Genomic DNA, 26,944 nt, shown 5'->3' with positions numbered 1-26,944 from the left:
TGATGCCTTCAGCTTAAAGCATCAGAGGGTCATGAATGGGGAATCATTTCCCAAAGGAAAGAGTCAGGCTCCCTTCTTAGAGGCATAAAATGGCACCGGGCTCTGTACAATGTTCTAGGACTTTGACCAGGGGAGTAGGAGTTGGTGGTGGTAGTGGGGGGTGTTCCCCATCAATTCCTGATGACAAGAATGATGTGGGGAACCTGTTGCTTCTCTGCCTTCCCAGACTCCCTTCTTTGGGGGTTGCCATCAACAGGTCTGAGGTGGGAGCAGCAATCCACAAGCACCCTGGTGACTCTCATCAACAGGGAAGCTCAAGGAACAGTCTACATCAGTGGTTCTTACGCATGAGCGGGCATCAGCATCAGATGAAGGATGCGTGAAAACAGAACCCCTGAGCTTCCTGATCCTCTAGGGCTGGGCAAGGCCTGGGGATCTGCATCTCGAACAAGTCCCCAGGTGATGGTGATGCTGATGCTGCGGGTCCAGGGACCACACTGTGAGGGCCAATGATCCAGCCATGGGTATTAGCAAATATTCAATGCTAGAAAGAAGCAAAACAATGGTGGGGACCTGGAGGGTGGGCCAGTGTGGTGGCGGTGCCACGGCTGGGCATGCTGCATGATAGATGTAGAGAGAAAAATCATTCCTGGGTCGGTTTGAGGATCCGGGGCTAGTGGGGAGGGCTGGAGAGAACCCTACACTTGTCATTCGTTCAGTAAACATTAACTAAGGTCCACTGTGCGCCCAGCAGCAGAGATGCAGCAGTGCCCTTGCAGAGCTGACCACGGTCTGCACCAGCAGTTCGCAAACGGGGCTCGTTCGCTTCCCAGGGGACACTGGCAATACCGGAGCCATTTGTGGTCATCACAGCGGGAGGGGGCGGTAACAGGGATTGGCATCAAGGGTATGGAGGCTGGGGATGCTACCAAACACCCTGTAACAGACACGGAACAGTCTCCACAGCAAAGAGTGATCTGGTCCAAATATTAATAGTGCCAAGGTGGAAAAACCCTGGTCTACACTCAAATTCAGACAGGGAAACGAAACACAAGGCACACCTCACTATGTTGTCAACTTGAGCCCCATGCCTGCCTCCAGGAAAAAGCTGCCAGCGACCCCAAATCACAACGACCGCCTCTAATCCTAGGTGCCGCTGGGAATTTGACTTTTGCATTATTTCACAACTATGAATTATGGCATTTTTAAATCTCTCGCTTTAAAAGGAAGAATTTTTTTAAAAAAGGAAAAGAAAAAAATCTGACAAGCAAAGCCTTTCTGTCTTCTAGTCCAGAGCTCATCACCGCTCCTCTCGGCACTTTCTCTTCCTCAGGTGAGGGGAAGCTCTCAGTCTTTGGGAGAGAGGAAATCCACAAGGATAACACCAAGGGAGTTAGCTTTAATCCTCCAAGAGGACTGTACTTGAAAACCAGGTCTTCAGCAGCCTGGGCAGCCTGGGCACCCTCCCAGGGAGAACCCCACTCGGAATCAGGACAGCAAGGTCTGTGTTGGAGGCACTCGATGCGACCCTGGGATGCTGAGCCTGAGCGCCTTAGGACACGTCGAGTGTGGGGTGCACTACAGCACTGAGCAGGACACTTGTTTCAAACTGGATGTGCCCAAATATGAGTTTTGGGGGAGACAAGTGAGCCAAAATACCTCCCCTGAAAAGGTAGCATGAAAGAGCTCCCAGGTAAGGCTGGGGGGAAAAACCAACATAAGGAAATCGACCCCTTTCTCTGCTATTTAAACATGCGGTGAGAAAGCAAAAATTAGCTCCGAATGAGAAAGTAAAAATCTGCCTGGCCGTTCATCAGGCTGGTGTACCAAACGCAGACACAGCCAGCTGTGAAGTGAACAGGAAATAGTATTTCTCCCAAGCACGTGCTGCAGCTGGAAAGGGTCCTAACACCCCCTTCTCCGAGTACTACTGCTTTCTTAGTCCCAGAGAAAGTTTGCCCTCTAAACCCACAGACTCTCAGAAACTTTGCTTTTGTTTATATCGCATCAGTCAGAATGATATGTTCTGCTCTTTCCCCCCACAAAGATTTTATTTATTTATTTATTTATTTATTTATTTATTTATTTATTTGCAAGAGAGAGCAAGAGCCTATGAGCAGGGGTGGGGGGAGAGGGAGAAGCAGGCTCCCCGCTGAGCAGGGAGCTCAATCCCAGGACCCTGACATCGTGAAGCTAAAGGCAAACGTTTAACCAACGGAGCCTTCCAGGTGCCCCTGAAATGTGCCACTCTTGACTGAAGGAACGAAGTCACTGTGACACAGAAAAGCAGCCTTGATTCCCCCACACGAGTGCAGAGCCTCACTTAAAAGAGTTCTGAACACAGCGCTACACACTTATCTCCACTTGGTGGTTCCCAAAGAAACGACCTGGGTGCACCTCCCAGTACAGACCTGATGTTGACCCCTCTCCACACAGCCCCTGCGTTGCTTGGAGCCTAGCAAAATACTGCTTCAATTACACTTCACTGCATTCCTCCTCCTCCAACCTGGTAACTACTCCTTTTTGTTTGGTGCAACAGGGCTGCACAGGTTCTCCTATGTGGTCTCCTCGGTGCAATGAGCCAATAAACCTTTGTCGGACAACGGTTTGTGTTGGTGCTCTTGGGCTGATGGGTCCAGAGCAGGGACTAGAAAGAACGAAGGGTCTATCAAGCCCCATGGAACACTGGCAACCACTGCTAATCCCTCAGAAACCCCAAACAAGCTCGAGGGTCCTATGTGAACAAATGGGTCTTTTTCCAACTGGTGACTGTGAACTTGAGAAAGGGGACCCATGGCTACTATGCCGCTTTTACAAGACTCTGTCCAATATAGAGCCTGGTTAAACTGTAAGTCATTTCTAATTCCCCATGTGCTCAACCATCACTTGTTATGTGCCCAGTGAGTCCATGGCACCTTTCTGGGATGTATGGTGGGGATATCGAGTAGGAGATATAGCCCCTGCCTTGAGGGACCAATGATAGCCACACGCCACCCTGTGTCGCCACCACAGGGGACAACTCCTGAGAAGTGAGTCAATGAACAAAGTGATCAGAAAGGTGGTACAAACGACCAGGGATGGAATGAGGGGAGGTCAGGCAGGGAAGGCAGGTTTAGCCTTTGCCCCATGGTCATCATTTATTACAAAGCCTGATGGGCCTTTGTTCAAAGTATATCAAGGATTATCTTTTTCCTAACTCTCCTGCTCAACTGGTCCTCCAAATCTCTGAGACCGAACTGTTTGTTCAGAAAGATGCTAAATAGCCATTTTTCCAGGCTATTTTTCTATCCCACAGAGGCCACAAATCCACATCAATTGTAGTAAGAATTGGGGAAATTCCAGATGTGGTGGGCTGGAGGAATCTCAGGGTACTTCATTTATGAATATTTAGACAGTTTCCCTCGTTATGAAAATCATGGCAATCTGTTCCCCAGCATGTGTTTCAGATGAGTTTCAATATCATAAAAGCTTTACTGGGGGAGGGGAGATGACGTTAGTTGTTTAAATGAATCCTGATCAGCTGAGTTTCACTTTCCCTCAGGAAAGACCCATCTACATGACCATTTTTTGAATCATCGTAACTTAATCCTTTAGTCTGCCGAGGACAGAGATGTATGGAAGGGACTTCTCTCCTCTGAACGGCCAGGCAGTGGTTGTTAGAGATCTGTCTGCTAACCAGAAGCCCTGCTCCCAAGCTCAGGGTCATTTCTAATAGTCAGCACTCTGTGTCCTTCCACCCGAACATGGGGGTTGCATCAAAGTCTGAAAGCAGCAGAATGTTCCCAATGCAGGGGGCTTTTTAGTGGACTTAGGTGCTTCATGGAAATCAAGGGAGAACAAACATCCCAGAATTTGCTCTTGACAATGAAAGCCAGAAAGTAGGTGGGTGAGATTAATTGCAGAAATTCTTGCTCTGGGTCCATAAAAAACATCTGTCAGTAAACATCCTTCAAGCCTTTGCTGACGTGAGAATTCTCCTTCTGACCTGCTACCCACTCACACGCATACTTACACCTATACCCGGTGACAACTCCTATTCCTACTGAATTGTTCCCATCTTCCTTCCGCCTCTTGCATCCGGCTGCTCAGTTCTTTGAACACAGAAACCTTTTCCTCTGAATCATAAAGCTTTTGGAATTGAATCAGAGGATGAAGATGCTGGGAGCAGACTCGGGGGTTCTCTCTAGCACAGCCCTCTGACTTCACAGACAACACAGACAATGAAGAGCAAGGCCAGAGAAATAAAGTTATTGGCCCAAGGTCATACAGCTAGCAAATAACACAGCTGGTCCTAGAATCTGCACTGTTGGCTCTTAGCCAAAACACACCACCGAGCCTCTGTAAAAACACTCGTCATTAACAACCCGTCCCCTCACCGTGATGCTTCCAGAGAGCCAGGTGGATGGACGTAATTAAGAGATACTTGTAGGACTGAACAAGTCTTGGGCTAGAGCCAGGATCCTCCCACATGCTTGAAGGAACTGAATATTTGGATCTGTGTTAGTACCTAGGCCCAGGAAGCCCATCTTAGATCCCAGAATCACTCTCAAACTACACTGTCCAGTACGGTGGCCACTAGGCACTTGTGGCTACTGAACATTTGAAATGTGGTTGCTCCAAGTTAGATGTGCCATGCATATAAAATACACGCTGGATTGTGAAGACTCATATAAATAAAGAATAAAAATATCTCACTTGATAATTTTATATGGGTTGCATGTTGAAAATATAATATTGGGGATATATTGAGTTAAATAAAATATATTTAAATTAATAAGTTTGTTTCTTTTTAAAAAATGTGGTTACTAGATAATGTAAAATCATGTATGTGGCTCACATGATATTTCTATTAGGCAGCACTGCTCTAACACACAGCTACCTATCTCCCCCGGCCCACTTAATCTTTCCAAAAAGACTCGAATCTCCTGTCTGCAGACATTACAGAGGGCGAAAAGAAAGCATCAAAGACATGATTTTATCCTAGGGCTAGTTCTTGAGACCCGAGGATTAGGCACTTAAGCAGGCCTCACAGATTGTCCTGCTTTGTGTCACATTCCTACAAGTGCCCCTCGGGTCCCTACTGCTCAGCCTCCCCCAAAAGCAACCCACAAGTCACCCAAGATCCTATTTCCTCTGGACAGAGGTGAACAATCTACAGGGAATTTCAACTTTACTGCTATGGAAGCTCTTATTTCGACTTTACTTCTATGGAAACTCATTGAAGAAAAATTCTCTGTTTCTCCGATTACTATTTCTGCAAACAAGTCAGGTTGGTAAAGACCAATAGTTGTCACATGTCAGGAGGACAGCCTGTCCTAGGGACCACATTCCAATCACCTTTGAGGCTTGATGGGTCTTCTCCTTTTTCTTCTCCTGCCTATTCCCCATTCCGGCTGTCTAAGCAACTTTGCTAATAACAGTGATCTTTTATAAACTTGGTAACAGCCATAACTACAGAATAAGTAGTGGAATGGTGGGAAGGACAGGCCACTGTCCAACAAGAGAAATGTTTGCAGGAATGATTTAATGTTTGATTCTTCAAGATTCTTTAGTGCCCAAAGGCAGGTGTAGCATGATAAGCCTATATAACCCGCATTGATAAATATAGGGCCAGTTTCTCCTCAGGAACCTGTATGAGCTCCAAACAGGGGTTCTGAAAGTGTGGGACCTAAACCAGGAGCAGCAGCAGCACCTGGGAATTCCCTAAAAAAGCAAATTTTCAGACCTCACCCCAGACCAGTGATTCAGAAATTCTGGAGGTGGGACCCAGCACGTGGGGGGTAGGGCCCAGCTCTCCAGGTGATGCTGGAGCACGCTCAAGTGTGAGAACCGCGGGGTTAGGGTCTCCGACGAGGGGGCTTTCTGCCCAGTATCAGGAGCCTGTACCATGAACAGACGGAAGGCGTGTAGATCTCATCTGAGCCCGAAGCATTAAGGCCGAGCTCTAGCACCTGCGTCTGTACCATCCGTGCGCTTATTTATCAAAGTTGCCGTTTTTGGCTTGGCAAGTCCCACAAATTCATTTTCTTAAGTCTAAGGCAGTATCACTCATTCGCTCTTGAAACTACCTGTTTTGCCCTGCAATACGAGCTTCTGGTATATTATTTTGCAATTAAAAGAATAAAGCTATGCTTGGCTCTTCTATTAATCATAATGATATGTGTGTGATTTATGGTCTCTCAATCTTTGGCTTTCTAAACTAGATTAGTAGTCTGTCCATATTATCTTCATAAGAAAATCTGAGGCTGAAAAGAAAAAAAAAAAAAACCAAACATAAAATCCATAGAAGGAATTGAAGTAATTGTTTCTGCCCAGAGCCTGTCCAGAATGCCCTGGTTACTGGAAGGATAACGAAAGGAACTGGAGGCTGGCCAGGTTAGGAACTACAAATTCAGGCTGCCCAGGTACATCTGCATTTCAGATAAACAACAAATAGTGCATGGGACTTACTTATAACCAAAAAATTATTCACTGTTTATCCGAAACGTAAATGTACCTGGACATCCTGTATTTTAAGTGGCAACAATCTAGAGTAGGGAATACTGCCCTTTGGGAAGGTTCTGGGGAGAAAGCTATCCTCAAATACTTAAAGAGCTGTTAGGAGAAAAATGGGCTAATACCAATATAGACTTGGAGACTAAAATTCATGGGTAAAAATTATAGGAAGAGCGTATCTGGCTCAATGGAAGAAAGACATGCGTACGTAGAGAGATTGCAGCCGAGGAGCATGGAGGATGCTGGCAGGAAGGCAGGGCTTGGGAGGGCTGGCTGAGGGTGGAGGCTAGAAGATAGGGCCTCTGAGACTTGAAGGCCTGTGAATCCCCAAACTACTTGAGTTGCCATTCTCTAGAATCTTTCTGCCTTCCGAACTATGCTAAGTGCTTGGGTATACATGGATAAGCCCTGGTTCTGCACATGGGCAAGATACAGGTGGCAGGAAAGAACCACGTTCCAGAAAGGAGAAAACCCCCAGGAGTTCTGAACCTACCTTGTGCCCACCCACTGGCAGGGCCTCGTGAAACACATTTGGGACATTTTTTGCGATGCGTTTTAAAAAGCCATTAAGGTGAAGGGGATTAAGAGTACACTCATCATGGTGAGCCCCGAGTAACGTAAAGAACTGCGGAATCACTATATTGTACACCCAAAATGAATACAACACTGTATGTTAACTACCTTGACATTTAAAATAAAAAAGTGAAATAGCCATTCAGATTACGTGAAGATTTTTCAAAGGCATTTCAATGACTAGAAAATCCTTAACTGCTTCCAAGTGTAAAAAGGAGAAATAAGGAAACTCACTCTTCGTCCTGCTGTCCATTTCTGGCTTTGACGGCTCCGGAGTTGCTGTGGCTGGAGGTAACTTCTTTCCAATAGTCTGAGGAGGAAAGAGAACATTTTACTTAACGAGATGATTCTCTCCATTAAGCAAAGACATAAAATCAAGTTCATGGTGACGAAATGCTCCTGACCGCTTTGAAAAACCACGCACTTAAGTTTTCATTGCTCTGTCTAGTGGCTGCCGTTCTCTGACGGGCCGGACCCTCACTGACAAACAAGTGGGAGAAGCAGGTAGAAAGGGCTTTATCCTTGGGGGCACTCAGTACCTTTTATTCCCATTCTTCCTTGGTGTCCTCATTAAAAGGTTGATTATTTTCCGCAGACTAGACAGGCACATTTCCTCTGTGGGGGCACAGCACCTGGCCCAGAGGAGATGCTCACAAGTGCCTGCGGACTAGAGGAAGGGGAATAAGAGGGAAAGAATAAAAATACAGAAAGAAGGAAAGGATAAAGGGACAGAGGGCCAGAGGGACAGGTGGACAGGCAAGTGGAAGGCTAGGCAGAAGCCAGTGTCCAGAGCAACAGTGCCTTACCACATCTCCTAACCATGGAAAAGCCAACCTGCCTTGCAGGGTCTGAGTAAACACACCCACGTCCTCGAGGACAGCTCTATCTGCACCAAAGGCGGAACACGGAGGGCCCGCAGCCCTCTTCCCCCCAGCTTTTTAACCTTCTGGGGCTTTCAGAGAGGCCAGTGTCACAGATCCTAGGTGTTCATTTACTAGTCCAAAAAACAAAAGATGAGTTTGCTCAGAGTTTATATTCTTTCCTTCATTCAAAGTTAATTCTATTATCATTTATTATTTATAAACCATCCACAGAAAAGACTGATATTGTCTCTGACTAAAGATGTTCCCGAAAACATAGGCAACTCAGAGGCTCAAAGTGTCAAAAACAAAAAACCAGACAGCAAACAAAATGATGGTTCCAAAGGTGAGGTCTCTTCCCACCCTTCTCTTTTGCCCCGTTTGTGTGATCACGCTTAATGCCCAAGGAAACTGCCTCTGGATCCAGGGAACCAGCTGTCAACACCAAGTAGCTGGGGGACTCAAGCTCCCCAGCAAAGAACGGTTTCCCTAGTGAGAATTCCAGCCACTGGGAAAACCAAACATATCTGCCCCTCAAACACACGAAGAGGAATGAACTGCATAATTCAAAAACTGGCCCGGTGGAATGTTGGTTCAAATAAAACTGATTCACCACAGTTTTTAATTTGAAAAAGTTCTTCATGCTTCAAATGTTGAAACTAACATTAAATACGAATAAATCACAGAAAGAGGATAAGATAAATCAAATCCTCAGCCCTTCATGAATTTTTAAAAACATTTGTGATGGAAAGCTTTTACATTTTACGCAGTGACATTTTTATTTAGTGCCACAGGGCTTTCTAAATTGGATAAAAAATGAAATCCAAAATATCATGCCACCCCTCAACTGCTGCTAAGTACTCAAACTAATAATTTTTTGTAATTTCAAGGAAGCATCAAGGAGGGAAAAAGCATGTTGTTATTCAGCCATAAGGTCAAATTTGACGAAAAACTGTCTTAAGAATTATCTTGAAAAATCAGGAAGTGATGGTAAAATAGACACTTTCAAATGTCATTCACATTCCTGTTAACGTTTCCGACGGCGTCCGCCTCCGTCTCCATTCTTCCCTTATGGACTGACCGGAACAAAGCATCACAAAGTAAAACTTGAGTGATTACTGACAGTGGAGAGAGGAAATCAGGAAAACACAGAAGGAAACACTGCTCAATCCTGACTTGGGTTCCTTTCTGGGTAAAAAGGAGGCTTCCAATGGTTTGGGCTTTAAACCAGATGCCTTCTTTTAGGGAAACCTTCACGGGTTGTGTGTTCTTACAACTCTCCCTTATTTAATAACAAAAGGAAGGGCTGCCCATGGTCTCTGATGCCCTGGTTTACAGGCCAGTGCAAGCTAGGAGACATCAACAGAAGCCACCAGTTAAGTACACTTACTTCTATACGGAAAGACACATGAATGCAGAACTTGCTCTGTTCTTTTTTCTATTTCAGAAAATACAGCACACTGACCTCTGTGTGGATCCCAGCAACAGGGGTGATGGTGAGGCTGATAATGTGCTCATCTGCCAGGGGTGCTAGACTTAAATTAATGCCTTCTTTCCTCTTCTTGGGCCATGATTAAAGGTCAAGAGTAAGGCAAGTGCCTCCCCTCTCAGCCTGGTCCCCCAGGCGTCCCAGAGATGGGAATCGTTCAGCTATTTCTCTCTTCTCTAGGACCTAGGCCTAGAAAAGGATGGTTCCCAGACAAGTGGCACTGGTATCACTGGAAACTTGCTAGTAAAGCAAATTCCCGGGCCCCACCCTAGACTTTCTCAATCAGAAACTCTGGGGATGGTGCCTGGCAGTCTGAACACACCCTCCAGGGGACGCCGACGTGCGCTCCAGATTGAGAAGCACTGACCTAGATGTGGGAGGGACTCCCTCAGCACTGACCAAATACCTTTCTTGGATTAACAACGCAGGTGCCTTTTCTCAAAACTCGATAAATCATAAACCATCTTTTTCACTCTTCTTCCTCTTCTTGCTCTCTTTCCAGTAGGCTTTGATGCCTTCTACCTTCCCTGCTCTCAGCTGGCATAACAATTTGTCATTCCTACTAAATCAGTCAGCTCAGAAAGGAACGAGAGTTTAGTGGCGCTGACAAAGGGACAATATCACTGAGGGGAAAGAATGGGGAGCCCAGGTGGCTATGAGATCCTTCACCAAAGGATCCCTGAGAGGATGGATGGGTTAAAGGACAGATGGATGAATGGACGGAAAGATGGTTTTGTATCAACAAAGACAAGAACACAGACAAAGACAAGGGGCAATGAAATACGGCTTTCCCACCAGGATTTCAGCTTCCCCTACACCACTGAAAACATCTTTGGTCCACTGGGTTATGAGTGAACAGAATCCCAACTTTCAAAGGGCAATGCCTAGCTCCAGTACACACATAGGTCATACATAATTGAAGGTCAGGCCTAAGTGGACAGAAAAATCAGGGAATCCCATCCAAACATCTCTCATCCACCAAGCAGGCAGTGAAGAAGGATGTTAGGCTACCAGCAGCTGTGGGAGAAGATTCAAGATCTCTACTCATTGTTTCCTCAGCAGGGTTCCGAGATCTTGCCCTCCCGAGAAGATGGCTTATCCAGGACAAGGACTGGCCATACACTTGGGGGCTATGTTGACTCTGCTCAGGTCACAGCTCCTTCACTCCTGAGATACGGGCAACAGGCCCATTTTACCATCTGCCTTGTGAAGGAACACTTGCCAGTTCCACTCCACGGCTCAGCCCAGCATTTCCTCTTCTCTGAGCTGTGGCCTAAACACTTCTTAGTACCCACATCGATGCTACTCTGCTCTGCCTGTTCCCCAAGTCTGAAGCTGCTGCTGGGTCTGGGAGCAGAAATACATATGGATGGCTGTATAAAGCTGAAAACTCTACAAAAAGACAATTATTGATTGCTACCGGTATAGATCGATACCGGTATTGCTATTGCTATTGACCTACTTCCACATACAGTCATCACCAGGCTGCTGTCAACTTTTGTCTCTCCTACCACACCCTAATCTCCATTTAAAAAATGACTTTTAAAAATAAATAATTCAAAAAATTCATTCCTTTGAATATTTAAGACCAGAAGTCTTTCTCCTATTAGCTTTCTTGACAAAAGTACGAAATAAAGTTTCTGGGGATTTTTGTACAGTAGGTGAATGATATATACTCCTAGCCCTACAAGATCTGGTACTACAGCATTGGGAAAGATAACCCCATGGGATTTCAGTTACTGGAGCGAGCCATTTTTTTTTTCCTTTTCTGTGCCAAAATGAAGAAACTAATGGTTGTAGGAAAGACAATCCCTGGATTTGAGCCCAGTGGAATCCAGTTCCCCAATGATGAATATATCTTTTTCTCTTTGTGATTGCTGGAGTGTGAGACCAGGGTCCTGCTCAAATCAAGTCACTCCTGTGACTTCATTCTAATTCAGATGCAAACTCCTTAAGTGTATGAAAATTTCTAATTATAGGACAATGTTAAGGAGAGTTTAAGTCTCATCTCTGAAAGTCTCCTCTCCAAGAATACCACATATAACTCTTAATCACAAAGGGTTAGGTTCAGTGGATTGGTGGCGGGGTGGGGGGGGGAGAGAAAGAGAGAGCTCCCTATATTCTAGCAGTCAGTGAAGCCTCTCTGTTGGTAGACCGGCTTTCGGATACCCATTCCAGAAGATGGTGATCTTCTGAGAGGCTATACGTAGACCTTACTCAAGTGCTCAAGGAAAGCCAAACACAGAGGATGACTTTTCAAACAGCTGGTAAAATATAAGATAAAGGATGGCTCTTTCTAGGCATTCCTTTTACTGCACTCAAAGTCTAACAGTATTCCTTCCTCTTCTGCTCAGTACAGATTTGTTAAGTGCCTGTTCGATGCAAGGCAGGGAAGCAGACAAAAAGGCAGGACAATGCCACACACTATCGCAAACACTGAAACAGCGATTCACTGGGTTTTCCGGAGTGCTGTGCTGAGAAGCATCCAGCCATTGGGCATGGTTACCCCAAATTAGTCATGTACAGGATACGGAGAGATATAGGCTACAGGACATAGTGACAGGAGAAAAGACAAAACAGTATGTATAGATACCCATATCCACACGCTTTTAGCTTTCATTTGCCATCATAACTCAGAAAGATACACAAACTATTAAAATGCACTGTAAACTTTTAACATTTCTTTTTAAACACTCCTTTCATGAACACCTATAACTGATGGCATTATGAAAAGTCCTCTTGGTGCTCAGCAGGGAGAGGTAGGAGCAGAGCCGAAGCCCAGGGGGCCAGAAGCCCGGGGGACCAGCTCATGTCAGAGCCAGAAGAGAAAAGCACAAAGAAGCATCCTTACAATGGGCTCCTGTGAGCTTCTAATGGCAGCTTTTTTTGCTCGCTGGGAAATTTACATTAGCAACCGTCAATTTGCCCGCCTTTGGCTGGCTCAGCTTAAACTATCTGATACACACAGGACATGTGGCAGAGTAAAATACAACTCAAAATTCTAAAGATTAAGTGCATGGTCCCGTAAAAGAAAATATATTTGTAGTTCCAGTCTAGAGACAGAGGTCACCTTTAAAACACCTCACATACCACTATGTCAATTCTGACATCTCCAAAGATGCATACTTCAGTCCATTTTTAAACAGTGCTACAAGAAAAATAATTTTTAAAGTAATCTTCTTTTTTTAATGTTTTTTTTTATTATATTATGTTAGTCACCATACAGTACATCCCTGGTTTCTGATGTAAAGTTCGATGATTCATTAGTTGCGTATAACACCCAGTGCACCATGCAATTCGTGCCCTCCTCACTACCCATCACCAGTCTATCCCATTCCCCCACCCCCCTCCCCTCTGTAGCCCTCAGTTTGTTTCTCAGAGTCCATAGTCTCTCATGCTTCATTCCCCCTTCTGATTACCCCCCCTTTCTTTATCCCTTTCTTCCCCTACAGATCTTCCTAGTTCTTATGTTCCATAGATGAGAGAAATCATATGATAATTGTCTTCTCTGCTTGACTTATTTCACTTAGCATTATCTCCTCCAGTCCCATCCATGTTGCAGCAAATGTTGAGAAATCGTTCTTTCTGATAGCTGAGTAATATTCCATTGTATATATGGACCACAACTTCTTAATCCAGTCATCTGTTGAAGGGCATCTCGGTTCCTTCCACGATTTAGCTATTGTGGACAATGCTGCTATGAACATTGGGGTGCATATGGCCCTTCTCTTCACTACGTCTGTATCTTTGGGATAAATACCCAGTAGTGCAATGGCTGGATCATAGGGTAGCTCAATTTTTAACTTTTTAAGGGACCTCCACACTGTTTTCCAGAGTGGCTGTACCAACTTGCATTCCCACCAACAATGTAGGAGGGATCCCCTTTCTCCACATCCTCTCCAGCAATTGTTGTTTCTTGCCTTGTCAATTTTTGCCATTCTAACTGGCGTAAGGTGGTATCTTACTGTGGTTTTGATTTGAATTTCCCTGATGGCTAATGATTTTGAACATTTTTTCATGTGTCTGTTAGCCATTTGTATGTCTTCATTGGAAAAGTGTCTGTTCATATCTTCTGCCCATTTTATGATTTGTTTATTTGTTTCTCGCATATTGAGTTTGAGAAGTGCTTTGTAGATCTTGGATACCAGTCTTTTATCTGTAGCATCATTTGCAAATATATTCTCCCATTCCGTGGGCTGCCTCTTAGTTTTTTTGACTGTTTCCTTGGCTGTGCAGAAGCTTTTTATCTTGATGAAGTCCCACAACTTCATTTTATCTTTTGTTTCTCTTGCCTTTGGAGATGGGTCATGAAAAAGGTTGCTTTGGCTGATGTCATAGAGGTTGCTGCCTATGTTCTCCTCTAGGATTTTGATGGATTCCTGTCTCACATCGAGGTCTTTCATCCATTTGGAGTTTATCTTTGTGTATGGTGTGAGAGAGTGGTCAAGTTTCATTCTTTTGCATGTAGCTGTCCAATTTTCCCAGCACCATTTATTGATTATAAAATCAGGCTTAAAACTTAACAGTTTGTTACTCATATAATGTTTATTTCCCTGGCTGTCTTGAAAAGTTAGCAATATTTCAAGTTACATTAAACCTCTTTGCCCAACCATGGTTGAAGACATTGTCAGATTCACAGCTGCTTTAGAAGCATTTGTTAACTGTATTACACTTAGAAGTTTAACTGCTTTTCTCCCTCTTTCTCTTCAGAAATAGTGGCCTCCTTGAGAGCAGGACCTAGATGTTATTTATTCTCCGACCTCCACAAAGGATATGAAGGGTAAGTGTTGAATGGAGTAGGGAGTTTGGGGACGCCATGGACTCACCCACTGCCCTGGCATTCGCATCCTCCCACAACACAACTGGTGAATGAGGGGAGCTGTCCTTCTTGAGAAACCAGACCAGGTGGCCCTCTTGGAGCCTCATGGTTTGTCACTGCCACGTATCAGATCTTTCCAGCATAGTTTCTGGTGACAGCATATTTTCTAGGATATCTTCCTAGACCTCTGTTGTTCCTGCCTTACTCCCTTGTACCCATGCACAGGCCCCTGAGCTCCTATTAATTATTGGTCACCATAAAGAAGAACCCAATCTCAGCCATGTTTCTGGTAGACAGTTCTCTGCCTATGACTTCCAAATATTCATCTTAGCCTGTTCCCTCACATTCTCTCAAGTTTGATTATGATCAAAAGACCCTCATATGGAGGGTTCATTATCATCCAGGTATATGTACACACACACCATTCTCTCAATTTGAAATAATTTTCCAAAGTATGTTCCCAAGATGTTCCACCAACCAACCAACTGCCAATTCACCTAATCCCACAATCTGGTAACTATGGGAAACACAGAACACTTGGTCTAATCCTTGCATAATAGCATATTAAAGGCTCTGAGAAGTCCTGTAGTTACTGTTTAACTTTATCCTTAACATTATCTAAGTGTTTTCTAATCTTAAACCATACTGCTTGTGCTACCCATTAACATATCACAAGAATGAGTAGTGTATGGAATAACTGGATAAACATCACTACCTCTGTCTCCTAAATTCTCAGGGCTCATCCTCTTTGTTTCCTGGACTCACGACTTGGAACCCACCCTTGATTACCCTCTTACTCTATTTCTCATATCAAACGCATCACCAAGGTCCTGGTTTCAGATTTACCCCTTCCCCTTTGACCCCTGCCTAGATCCTTGTTACTAGCAGAGGGACTGTTTCACTAGTTTTCTAGACAAGGATGCTGTTCCCCAATTTGGGCTCCTTCCTCTGATCTCCCATGAGACTCAACTTTTAGTCAACCTCCACCATCACCCTTTACTGTATCTACTTCAAAACACTCAGGAAAAAAAACCCACTCAGAATATATACTGCTACGTAATGGCTGTTTATATAAATTCCCAAAGCCCCGAAGAAATGTACTTCCAATTGCTGCAACTTGCCATATCTCTCAACGGCTGGTGTCTTTCCCTTGTGCTCTTAAGACTAATGGCAAACTTTCTCTGAATATAAAACACCAAAGCCCATCGTAGATGCTTCCATTAGGCCTTCTGGGGTTTACTCTTTCAATCTGTCCAATAAAAACTTTAGTATCTATCATTCTACTGAAGGTGTATATATGAAGTCTGTTTTATATTAGTGTATTTCTCTCCCTCTCTGAGACACATGTGTGCATTTGTGAGTATCAGTAGAAAGATGTACCTGAATTTCAGCCAATTCTATCATTTATCATGCACTTTGTCTTCTGCCAGGATTTGATCATTTGGGTCATTTGTTTGTATTCCGAATAGCTCTAGAGACCATGCCTCAAAAAACTGGAAAGAACCCTAGAACATATTCACAGGTAGGGTAGGATTTTCTCTTTGTCAAAACAAAGTAAGGTTTAGCAGGGGCTTCTACTCATGCTGGGGAAACACAATGTGGAAGAACGAACCAAAACCTCCTGAAGCGCTCAGTGAGGTGGAGAATGCACATTCAGACAACATTAAAATCATAGAAGGCAGCTCTCCAAACATCTGACAGTATATGAAACTACTGTTTATATTTTACCCCCACTGTTCCCAAGAGAGAAGCCTGCATGCTATTTTGTTGTGGGATCATCTTATTCACAGAGGATGAACAAGCCGAAGCAAATTCCCATTTCGTGTACCACTTAGACAAAATACAATTCGCCATTATACTCTAAAAGACTCTTTTCCGCTGTTATGACAGATAAAAGGAAACCGTAAACCTTCCTTCTACTAGAGGATTAGTTTTATCTTTTGATTAACAATGCTCTCTTTTTAGATGCATCTGGAGAATTTGAAAAGAGTATGGGTAAGGGCAGAGAAGGATGGTGAGGCAGGAGTGAATACCATGGGGCTGGTTTGGGTTTTGTTCATCCAGCGCTTTAACAGGAAACTTGCTGTACTTTTGGGGACCAAGTCTGAATTTTCCTATAAAGTAGCTGTATGAATCCAATTAACATACAAAGATGCCTTCCAGATTTAAAATATATTGATTTATTCAGTCACAACCTAGTCTAGGCCATTTCCCTTACCCGGGATGGCACCTCCTCCCCCAGGGTCTTTGAATCCCATCTCACTTTTAAGGTTCAAGTGAAGTCCAAATGGCTATTGACATGAAGCCCACAATGGATCATGACATTTTTATGACATACTTGAGGGTAAAACCATACTTAATTAGTTTTCCTTTATACCTCAAAAGTGAAGGTTGGCCTGCCCCATTCTCTCCCTTCCTTGCCCCTCCCTTCCTTCCTGCCTTCCTGCCTTCCTTCCCTTCATTCGTTCATCCATTCATGCAGCATTCTTTTCTGGAACTGCCATGAGCCATGATCTATGCTGGAAGGCTGGGTTAACAAAGATGAGATGGACAGAGTCCTGGATCTTTACTAAGTTCAAAATTTAGCAGCAGAGACAGACTCTAACAGAGCACCATAGTACAAAGGGATAAACACTACAATAAAGGTCTAGAAGAGAAAACAGGAGCCATTAACAGTTCCACATTGGGAAATAAGTCTCACCGCAATGATGAAGCTTGAGGCAAATTCTGAAAAGTGAGCAGAAACTTGCCAGGTAGAGAATGATGGAAAGGGTATTCTAGCTGAAGAGAAGCAGGAGTGAAGGTGAGAACGTGTGGGGGGAAGGGGGATGCAGTCATGGGCGAAGGAAGGGAAGGTACTTGGTTGGAGGCCAGCAAGGTAATTGGGGCCAACGTTAAGCTCGTGCATTATCTTAAAAGGCAACTGGTTAAGCAGAGGTGTGCCATGATCACATTTGCGACTTTGAGACTGACGATCTGGCAGATCAGGAGGAACAAAGAAGAAAGTAAAGGCATGCAAAAGTCGAGGAGCTAATAAATGCGAAGTTGACACAATGACCCAACCGACGCAGTGAAACTAAGAATGTAAAAGAGAGGTTCAAGAAGTATCTGGACCTCTCCATATCACAGGAACCACAGGGAGAAGTCGGTGACTGTGAACTGGTTTGAATATACGTGGACAAAACCCAAACTCTGTTACATTCTTGAGTCTACATATATGCATTCTGCATAGGTCCTGAGTGCCAAAGACGTGCTGAGAGCAACATTAAGTTCAGATCCTGATTAGAGAGGCAAACCAGCCTGATGCCGGGGCTCAGGGAAGCATTTTGGAGAATATCTATCCTAATGGGAAGAATCACAGTGAATGTGTTCTCAGTGCTCTGAGGCTGGCGTGGTGACGCTTTGTAGAAAAATAGTAGGCCTGTGATAGTTGTGAACAGTTAGCTTACTGTTAAAATACCAATCAATCTACCATTTGAAAACTAAAATATTTTTTAAAAAACAGAGACACATAAGCTCTTGACACATATGAAAAATTATCTTTCTAATCTGACAAATTTAAAGTAAACAGTCTAGTTAAATATGTCTCCAAAAATGTCTTAAGCTAGAAACGAAAATGGGAATTTCTTTCCCCAAAAGAAATTTCCAGAGAAGGGGCCCCTGGGCGGCTCAGTCGGTTAGGCATCCAACTCTTGGTATCAGCTTGGGTCATGATCTCGTGGCCCTGGGATCGAGCCGTTTCAGGCTCTGTGTTCAGCGTGGAGTCTGCTTGTCCCTTTCCCTCTGCTCCTCCCCCTGCTCACTCTCTCTCTCTCTCTCTCTCTCATAAATAAATCAAATCTTAAAAAGAAAGAAATTTCCAGAGAACCTTTCATGCCCTTCAGAGTAACGAAAGGAAATGAAATAGTTTCGGTCAGAGAGAAGGTAATATTTGCAGCAATGTTGTATTGTTTTGTTTTCAAGTAAAACTGCTATTTACAAGGCTAGGGCATACACTGGAGTATTATTCAGCCTTAAAGAAGAAGGAGATCCCGACACAGGGTACAACATGGATGAACCCTGAGAACATTATAGTAAGTGAAATAAGCTAGTCACAGAAGGACAAATACTACACAATTCCACACACATGAGGCACCCAGAGTAGTCAGATTCATAGAGACAGAAAGCGGAAGGGTGGCTGCCAGGGGCTGTGGGCAGGGGAAATGAGGAGTTAGTGTTTAAGGGGTATAGAGTTTCAGTTTTGCAAGATGAGAGGATTTCCGGAGATGGATGGTGGGGATGGCTGCATAACAATGTAAATGTACTTAATGTCACAGAAGTATGCACTTAAAAATGATTAAAATGGAACTTTTACGTTACGTGTATCTTACCACACATTGTTAAGAGGCTCAGAGTACACTCCTCTCTCCCTATGTATGAATGTCGACTAGAATGGCAAGAAACTGCTCATGAGCCTCGGATATCCAGCTACTTAATATTCAACCACAAAATAATCAGGGGTGCAGAGAGCATCAAATGAGGTGAGCTGGAGAACAAACCCATCTTTGTCCAGAAGCTCATTTCAGTCCTACAGGGAACACTCCTTCCACTTCTATGAAAGACAACCTACTGCTTCCAGAAAGACATTCTCTCAGTCTGGCTACTGCTACATAGCTCTGGCTTTAATGCTGCAGGGCTCACTCTTCACTTACATTGCCTGCTCCACAGACTCCCAAAGAACAACGCTTCTTTTTTTTTTTTTAAATCATCTGGTCCCCCCGATTTTACAGAAGAAGGGAGAACACTGCATCAAAACTTAAACACTCGATGATACCATCTTTATATTTTATTTCATTGGAAAGAACAAGTTCAAGACACATACTTATTCAAAACAGAAACTTCCTAAATATATGCAGAGGTCAGGTACACACTGGTCATGTCTTCTAGACAGAGAGTGAAATACTCAGAAAGAGGACCCCGGGGTGCCTCAAGAATGGAGATCCTCAAAGAGAGATCAAATTAATCTCAGGGCACTCTAGTTATTAGTTACTATGCCATATTTGACAGTAAGGGGTGAATGCAAATTCTGTGCATTCCATGAAAATATCCTACGTGTCAACCAGTGGAACACTCTGCACCCCTTCCGTGTTCCTACTGCAGATGCTTTGAATCTCCTGAACAGCACGCATTACCCTCTCTGCTTTGGATTCACGGCTACTTATGTATATGTCTGTTTCACGGACTAGAATGTAAGTGGGGGTGGGGCAAGACCGGTGTCTGGGTAATCTCTGTATTCTTTGGTGCATCTTGCACATTGGAGGCACTAAATATTCATAATTTATTTCAGTCAACAATAAATTCGTTCATCAAAATTATTTAGATCTATGGAGAAAGTACCGTGTGCAATGCATTTTCTAGGTGCTTGGGACAGAACAATGGAACAAATAAAGCTTCCCCCTCTCAGGATACCATCTAGCAAGAAGAGTGACTTTGTATTAAGTAGGAGTCCTCTCTAAAAGCACAGACTTAACACTATGGGATGTCGGGCAAGTTACTTAACCTCTCTATACCCCTGTATCCTTGTCTGAAATGGAAATGATACTACGTACCTTATAGATTTTCTAGGAGGATTAAATGGAAAAAATGTATGTAAAGTGCTTAGCCATTATCGCTGTTATTGAATTTTACTGAATAAAAAAATCAATTATCATAATGCTTCTTTATGAATCTAGTTACAAAGAATGACTGTTTCGATTACAGCAGCTTTTTAAAACAGCAGGTTAACTGGACTGTTTCTTTGCTTGGGGAATGGAGAGCATGAAGCGACTTTTACAAGACAGTCACACGGCACAGACAAGCTTGGAGCAAAGTGATAATTCTGAGAACTGAGCAGGGAAGAAAAGCAACAGCAATCACCATATAGTCATTGCCTGGGAGGAAAAGCAGGCAGAACAAAGAAAATTGGAGAAACAACTAAGGCCAGAGCCGACAACCCACAGAGCTTTCAGGTCAATAAAGCTTCAGTTAAGGTGGCGCCCTACAGTGAGTGGCCAAAAGACTGTTCCAGAAGCCCCTCAAATACAGGCCCATGCCAACTGCTTCTGGCTGCATCCAAACTGTTATCTACTGTTAACGATGGGAAAACAACAAGGCGTGTGTCTGGGAAAAATGGCCTGTTGTCGGAGAACAGAAAGCCTTTTACTGAGAATTTTGATACTCAGGAGCAAACACACCACCATAGAAAATCACTCCGTGCCATCTTTTACAAAGCTTGGCATCCATTCAATAATGGATGAAGAAATCCTAAATCGTTAGGCCAGATACTCCTTCCAAGGCAGTTAAGAAACATGGGCCAAATGAGACCATAAACTCATGTGGTACGGATTTCTAAAGCCACTAGTAGAAATTACTGACAGACACTTAGATGTAAAAAGCTGGATTCCCACAGTCTTCTACCTGGAAGCAGCCAGGGCTCCTGCCGAAAGCTGCTCTTAAAGGCTTCTTTGAATGTCAGCAAGGATGGGATGACCGGAACTCTGTTCGGACCTTATAGGCAGTGCATCAAATTCAACAGACCTTTGCAGAGTGCCCACCACTGCACAGCCCGCGAGCCCGGACTGCTTTCCTACATTACTTTGCTTTTTATGTTTTCAAGAAGATGCTGTGTTTTCAGCTATAAAGTGGGAGATTTAAACATCATGTTGACGGGAGTCAATGCAACCACCAAATTCCAGTTCTCCCAGATCCTCGAGGTTATCTAAAGCCTTACATCCCACAGCCTTTAAAAGAGATGTTTCACTAAGTCTCTAATGACATGGGAAACTTTATATAATGCCAAGTGGAAAAGATGTGCAAGGATGCGTGTGTGAAAAAACGTATGCGTGTGGTATGATCTCACCAGTTAAAAATGTATGGCAAAAGGGCTGAAAGTAAATACAAAAAAAAAAAGTCAACAGGGTTCGCCCCAGGGTGATTAAATTACAGTGCTTTTTACTTTCTTTTATATTTTTCTACTTCCCAGTGTTTCTACCAACCAGTTATTACTTTTATAATGAGGGAAAAAATAAAGTTTTAAGAAAATAACATGCACTAACATAACTAGAAAGGATAGCCTACCTCTCCACGTTACTGATTTCTTTCCATAAGGCCTGATTTGATATGCAACACCTCCGAACTAGAAACCACATGCAGCTTTTATTAGTGGGTCATTATATTTCCCTTTCCAAGTCATCAGGAAGGATGTTAAGAACATCAGATGTAAAGTGAGTCAGGGTGGTAATGCACAAGACACCACCCACACGGAGCATTGCCTACGATTCATCACCACCCTTTACTTCGAGTTATTCATCAGCTCTTAACCTCACTGACTAAGTAGATGATATAAAATCATTTCCAATTAATTTTGTTCCAAATAAAGTATCAAGGTATTGTATCACATTTTCAAAGTTAAAAAATATATATTTCCTGCTCTTCCAATTAAACCCATGAATTCATATTCACATGTGTGACAGGAACTGAAAAAAAAAGTTGAGTTTACTTTGTAACTTTTTCATGTATGATCAAAGACAACACTTCTAGATTCCTCATTTCCCAGCATTTGAAGAAGTACTGATTGAAAGGGTGGCATCTATTTGCGTGGGGTCTGTGGCTTTATTGTTCTGTTTTCTAGTGGTTCTCCAGTTCTTCACAAGGAAAAACTCTTTTTATTTATTTTATTTTAATTTTTTTTAGAAAAACCCTTTTTTAAACACAAACCGAAGTAATGATTACAGTTTCTCAGATGGGTGAAAAAACAAATGTGATGAAAACCAGGCCCCCCAAATTTTGAAGTTTCATTTTTCCCCTGCTTTTAGAACTACTTACTTAAGTGTATCACAATCTTACAATCACATAGATTTCACAGTTGTTTTCCTTTCTCAGCTATTTGACAACCATCTCCACTTAATGTGAACATACTTTGATTTTGCTGCTTTTCAAAAATCACGCCTGCGTGTTTTTTTTTTTTTAATTTTTAAAGGGGAACTGAGTTTAGGGTGTGGATGGATTGAATCAATGCACTTTTAAGAGGAATCTTTTAGTGGAATGATTTCTGATCTGCGGGAGAAAAAGTTCAATTCAGTCTTGTGTTGGGCTATCATGCATATTCATTCACTCATTCAAAGTTACAAGTCTTTTCAGTAGCAAATTTCAGGTACAAAAGGAGTTCTCTTAAGGCTGGAAATTCTCTCTAGGGTGCACGATGAGTTTTAGGCAAATTAGATCCTCACCAAATGATCAAATGGTATGTCTTTCATTACTCATTTTGCATGTTCTCATTTTCCCGTACTAAAATATTTCCCCATTCTCTTCTCCTTTCTCTGTAACATACACAAAGACGCCAAACCACACAAAATAGAAGGGAAGAAAACCCTCATTTGGAAGACAAAACAAAACATGAAATCACCTATTTTAATCATGGGCTTTCTTAAGAGGCACTTTTTATAGTTCTACGTTATTTTTTAAAAGGTACATTTTGTTCGTTTTACAGGGGTGGGGGGGGGAAATGTGCACGGTAAAATATCCCAATTGATGCATTTTCTGGTCTGGAGAAATTCCTTGTCCTTTTCTATTACAATGGAGAACGTTCTTTTCAGTGCTTTCCACTTCTGAGGTCCTGAGAGCAGCAGTTCCTCTCGGTGCCTTCCCCAAAGTCCCACTACAGGCTCCGTGCCACGAAAACAACACAGATTCACGGAAGATGGTGACAAAGGAGGACAAAGAGCAGGCATCGTACTTCTGGAGTTTCTAGCCTACTCCCTAACTCCTGAGGTATTATACTTAATTTATTTCACAGAGATGGGTTTCAGAAAATTATCTATCCAATTCTATGGGGACTTTCAGGAAAGGATTTCCACGTCCTCCTTGCCATAGAACAAGGAAGACTTTATCAGGCCTCAGTATTGGCCACTTTCCCCTTATTCCTAACCCGATCACCATGCCTCAGGTTATAGAGGGGTCCCCTTTTTCAGCCATCGGGGGATCAGAGAACAAGCAACCCTGAAACCCCATGTAATTCTTCACTTCCTCCCAAACTCTGTTTACCCTTCTCTCTTTGCAACGATAACCACTGTTTGTCCACAGCTCCTGATTTCTAGTTTCTCGACCATTTCCATTCACTGCCTTCAGTCACTTCCTCTCTGGATACCCCGGTCTCTTTCTAGTCATTAAATTTCATAACAAGAAAATCAACCCACATTAGAATCTTCATTTCATATAGACTTTCTAGACTAAAGTCACAAACATACTGCTCTATGGCCCCATAAAACCATTTCTTAGTACTTGGAAACAGCGATCCCTCCCTGGCTGTATCTCTTTTGGCCTCACTGATATTTTCAAGACCTCTTTTCATGTCTTATTTAGACGCGTTTCTGCTCTCCTGCCTAGTGACCCTATGACTGAAGACTCTAGTTGAAAAAACCTGGAGTTGTTTGAACTCTTGGGCAGTGCATACAAAAATTACACCAAAATGTCAGAGAGCCTATCCCCTTACTGGGAAGCACAGTAAGGTCGCCCATCCATTACGTCCTGCTCACCCCTATACTGCGAAGAGACAGTGCATCGCTTGGGGCAGATTACTTACATGTGTGGGCACAAAGTTACCAGCTTTGTAATGTTTCAGCCTCTTGCAAATCAAGAAACAACAATATCTATATTCCCATCACTGGAAAAAATAGGATTCTAAATTATGAGCAAGCCGACTTTCTCTGTTTCTAACAACACCTGAATGTGAAGGGGGTACTGGGGTTCGAAGCAAAAGAACTCTATCTGAAATGAGACACACGGGACACATAACGTGGCCAGTTCTCTCGGTGCGGCAAGCAGACAGGGCTAGCACTAGCACTGTGGCAGGAGCGCAAGTCGGGACTACTCCAGGATCGAACGTCTTGGTACTTTATATCATTGCTTCCCTCATCCACTTTCTTAATCGTCTAGAAAAGGTACTCAAGAACTCTCAGAAAAACTGCCTCTGGTACAGACAGAAAATGAAAAACCCAACTAAGAAATCAAAATAAAAAGAACAGACGGAACAGATGCTACCAAAACAAATGGAGCAAAACATATTAAAATCGCTGGTGGGTGAAAATGCTTAGCAAGTGAAAGAAGAAAAAGGAAAATGAGGCAGTAAATTCATCTTTACCACTTCTAACTTCCTCATCTTTAATGAGCAAAACAGAAATACAGCTTCTAAATGACAGAGACCCCAAATATCTGCCTTTAGTTGTCCAAACATTGCCTCTTCTATTCCTGAAAGTTCAAGCTTAATTGAGGTGAGACTCCGGAGTCAGGGGCCATCCATGAAATGGCTTAACGATGGCCTTTGGATAAAGAAGTGGCTTTTAAGGCAATTCCCACATACTCTTAATTTGTCAATTGTTCATTTTATAGCCCAGGTGGAGAGAGAGAGCGGAAGCTCTATCAGAGGTGTAAGTAGGGGTTACTGTGCTTCTCCTTCCGTTTGCTTCTAGAGCATTTACGGGCACACATCTAGTTGGAATCTGGCCGCCACCATTCAAAGCCTGCGTTGAGAATAAGGCTGTCATCTCATCCTTTTTAAATGGCCTCTGATGCCACAGAAAAGTACAAAACAGGTTGCTGACTGAACAACCTCTGTGATCTAAATTCTCTGAAGGTAAGAAAAGACACACCATTGTGCAAAGTAAGCTGGGCAGCTTGTTTGAAAGCTGCCAGTTTGGGGGCGCCTGGGTGACTCAGTCGGTCGAGCACCTGACTCCTGGTTTTGGCTCAAGTCATGATCTTGGAGCTGTGGGATGAGCCCTGCAACGGGCTCCACACTCAGCATGGAGTCTGCCTGAGAATCTTTCCCCTCCTGATCCCTCCCCCTCTGCTCCTCCCCCCACTCACAGGCGTGAGCGCACTTGATCGCTCACTGCTCTCTCGCAAATAAATAAATAAATAAATAAATAAATAAATAAATAAATAAAATCTTGAAAAAATAAAGTTGCCAGTTTTTATAGAGCACTCAACTTAATCCATCCCGCTGAAATTCAGTTATCTAGACTATCATTTTACAGGTAGTGAGAATACTAGCGAGAAAAAGACCAGTTAGGTCCATATGCATGATCTTTTTAATGGCCACACAGAAATTTTTAAAACCTTGACTTTGAGGAATGAAAAGCATCTACAAACTTCAAGATTATAAATATTATGAAATAGTTATTGATATAAGTAAAGAAGAAAAGATAGCCACAGCGAAATTCTTGTAGATACTTCAGTCCACTCCACTGTAAAATATCAACTGAATCGAATGATTCGGTGAATGTGCAAAAAGAAGGACTTTCATTTCCTATCCCCAAAGAATTCCAGGGTAGAAGGTGAGGAGAGAAAAAAAATCAATCATAAAAGCGGCTTTCCCTACTATGTAGGATAAATGAGGTACTATCATTAGACTTAACGATAGCATAAAAAAGAAATTCATCTTTTCTCAGAAGATCTATTTTGAATCCACTCTCCAAAAACCTTCGGGGGGGGGGCGGTGAACAGAAGCAGCAGTCCTGGTCACCATTAAAACCCTGAAAGCAAGCAACTACCTGGGCTCCCTGCATCTCTTTTCTCCAGGGATGAGGAATAGGGGGCCTAGTCCTTCCCTCGAGCCATTTGCCATCTCTTGGGACTGTGTAACTGATCTGCTAGTTCATCGGGCTTCTCACACAGAAGACCTTTTCCTCAACTCATTATTCTAAGATGAGAAGAATGGTATCCTTTCCCCTTAGTGATAGGCAACATGAACACACATTAAACACCAGATCTAACAGCAATGAGCCACCACTTCACACCCATTAGGATGGCTATTATAAAACAAACAGAGAATGACAAGTGCTGGCAAGGATGTGGAGACACTGGAACCCCTGTGCATTACTGGTGGGAATGCAAAATGGCGCAGCTGCTGTGGAAAACAGTAAAGCAGTTTCACAAAAATCAAAAATAGAATTACATACGATCCAGTAATTCTACTTCTGGGAGTATACCCAAAAGAAAGGAGAGCAAGGACTCACATAGGTATCAGTAGGCCAGTGCTCATTTTGGCATTATTCACAGTAGGCAAAAGGTAGAAACAACCTAAATGTCTATCAGTGGAAGAAAGGATAAACAAATTGTGATATAGCCATGCAGTATAATATTATTCAGCCTTAAAAAAGAAGGAAATTCGGACACCTGCTACAACATAGGTGAACCTTGAAGACATCACACTAGGTAAAATAAGCCAGACACAAGAGGATAAATATTTTATGACTCCACTTATAAGAGGTACCCAGCAGAGTTAAATTCATAGAGACAGAAAGTCGAACGGTTGTTGCTAGGTGGAGGGGAGAATGAGAAGTTAGTGTTTTGATGGATACAGAGTTTTATTTATTTTTTTATTTTTTAAAGATTTTTTTAAAATTTATTTATTTGACAGAGACAGCCAGCAAGAGAGGGAACACAAGCAGGGGGAGTGGGAGAGGAAGAAGCAGGCTCCCAGCGGAGGAGCCTGATGTGGGGCTCGATCCCAGTACACTGGGATCACGCCCTGAGCCAAAGGCAGATGCTTAAGGATTGCGCCACCCAGGCGCTCCTGATGGATACAGAGTTTTATTGTGGGAAGATGAAAAAGTTCTGGGTTCTGGAGATGGATGGTGATGACGGTTGACCATGAATATGAATGTATTTAATGCCACTGAGCTGTACACT

At 43.1% G+C, this 26,944-nt stretch overlaps 1 protein-coding gene across 14 annotated transcripts in view; it reads right to left on the bottom strand.

The window, feature by feature from the left end:
- SH3KBP1 (SH3 domain containing kinase binding protein 1) overlaps positions 1 to 26,944 on the bottom strand; it is a 322,979-nt gene that overhangs the window by 90,816 nt on the left and 205,219 nt on the right. For all 14 annotated transcript variants that reach the window (XM_087860197.1, XM_087860193.1, XM_087860198.1 and 11 more), the window contains one exon: positions 7,303 to 7,378. In XM_087860197.1, the coding sequence (XP_087716323.1) occupies positions 7,303 to 7,378 (76 nt within the window). The remainder of the gene's footprint in view (positions 1 to 7,302; positions 7,379 to 26,944) is intronic.

Source organism: Ursus americanus, chromosome X (genome assembly GCF_024610735.1).
Source record: "Ursus americanus isolate L20-20 chromosome X, mUrsAme1.1.p, whole genome shotgun sequence".
NCBI classification, from domain to species: Eukaryota; Metazoa; Chordata; class Mammalia; order Carnivora; family Ursidae; genus Ursus; species Ursus americanus.
Note: the sequence above shows the minus strand (reverse complement) of the source record. Positions and strands in the feature narration are given on the sequence as shown.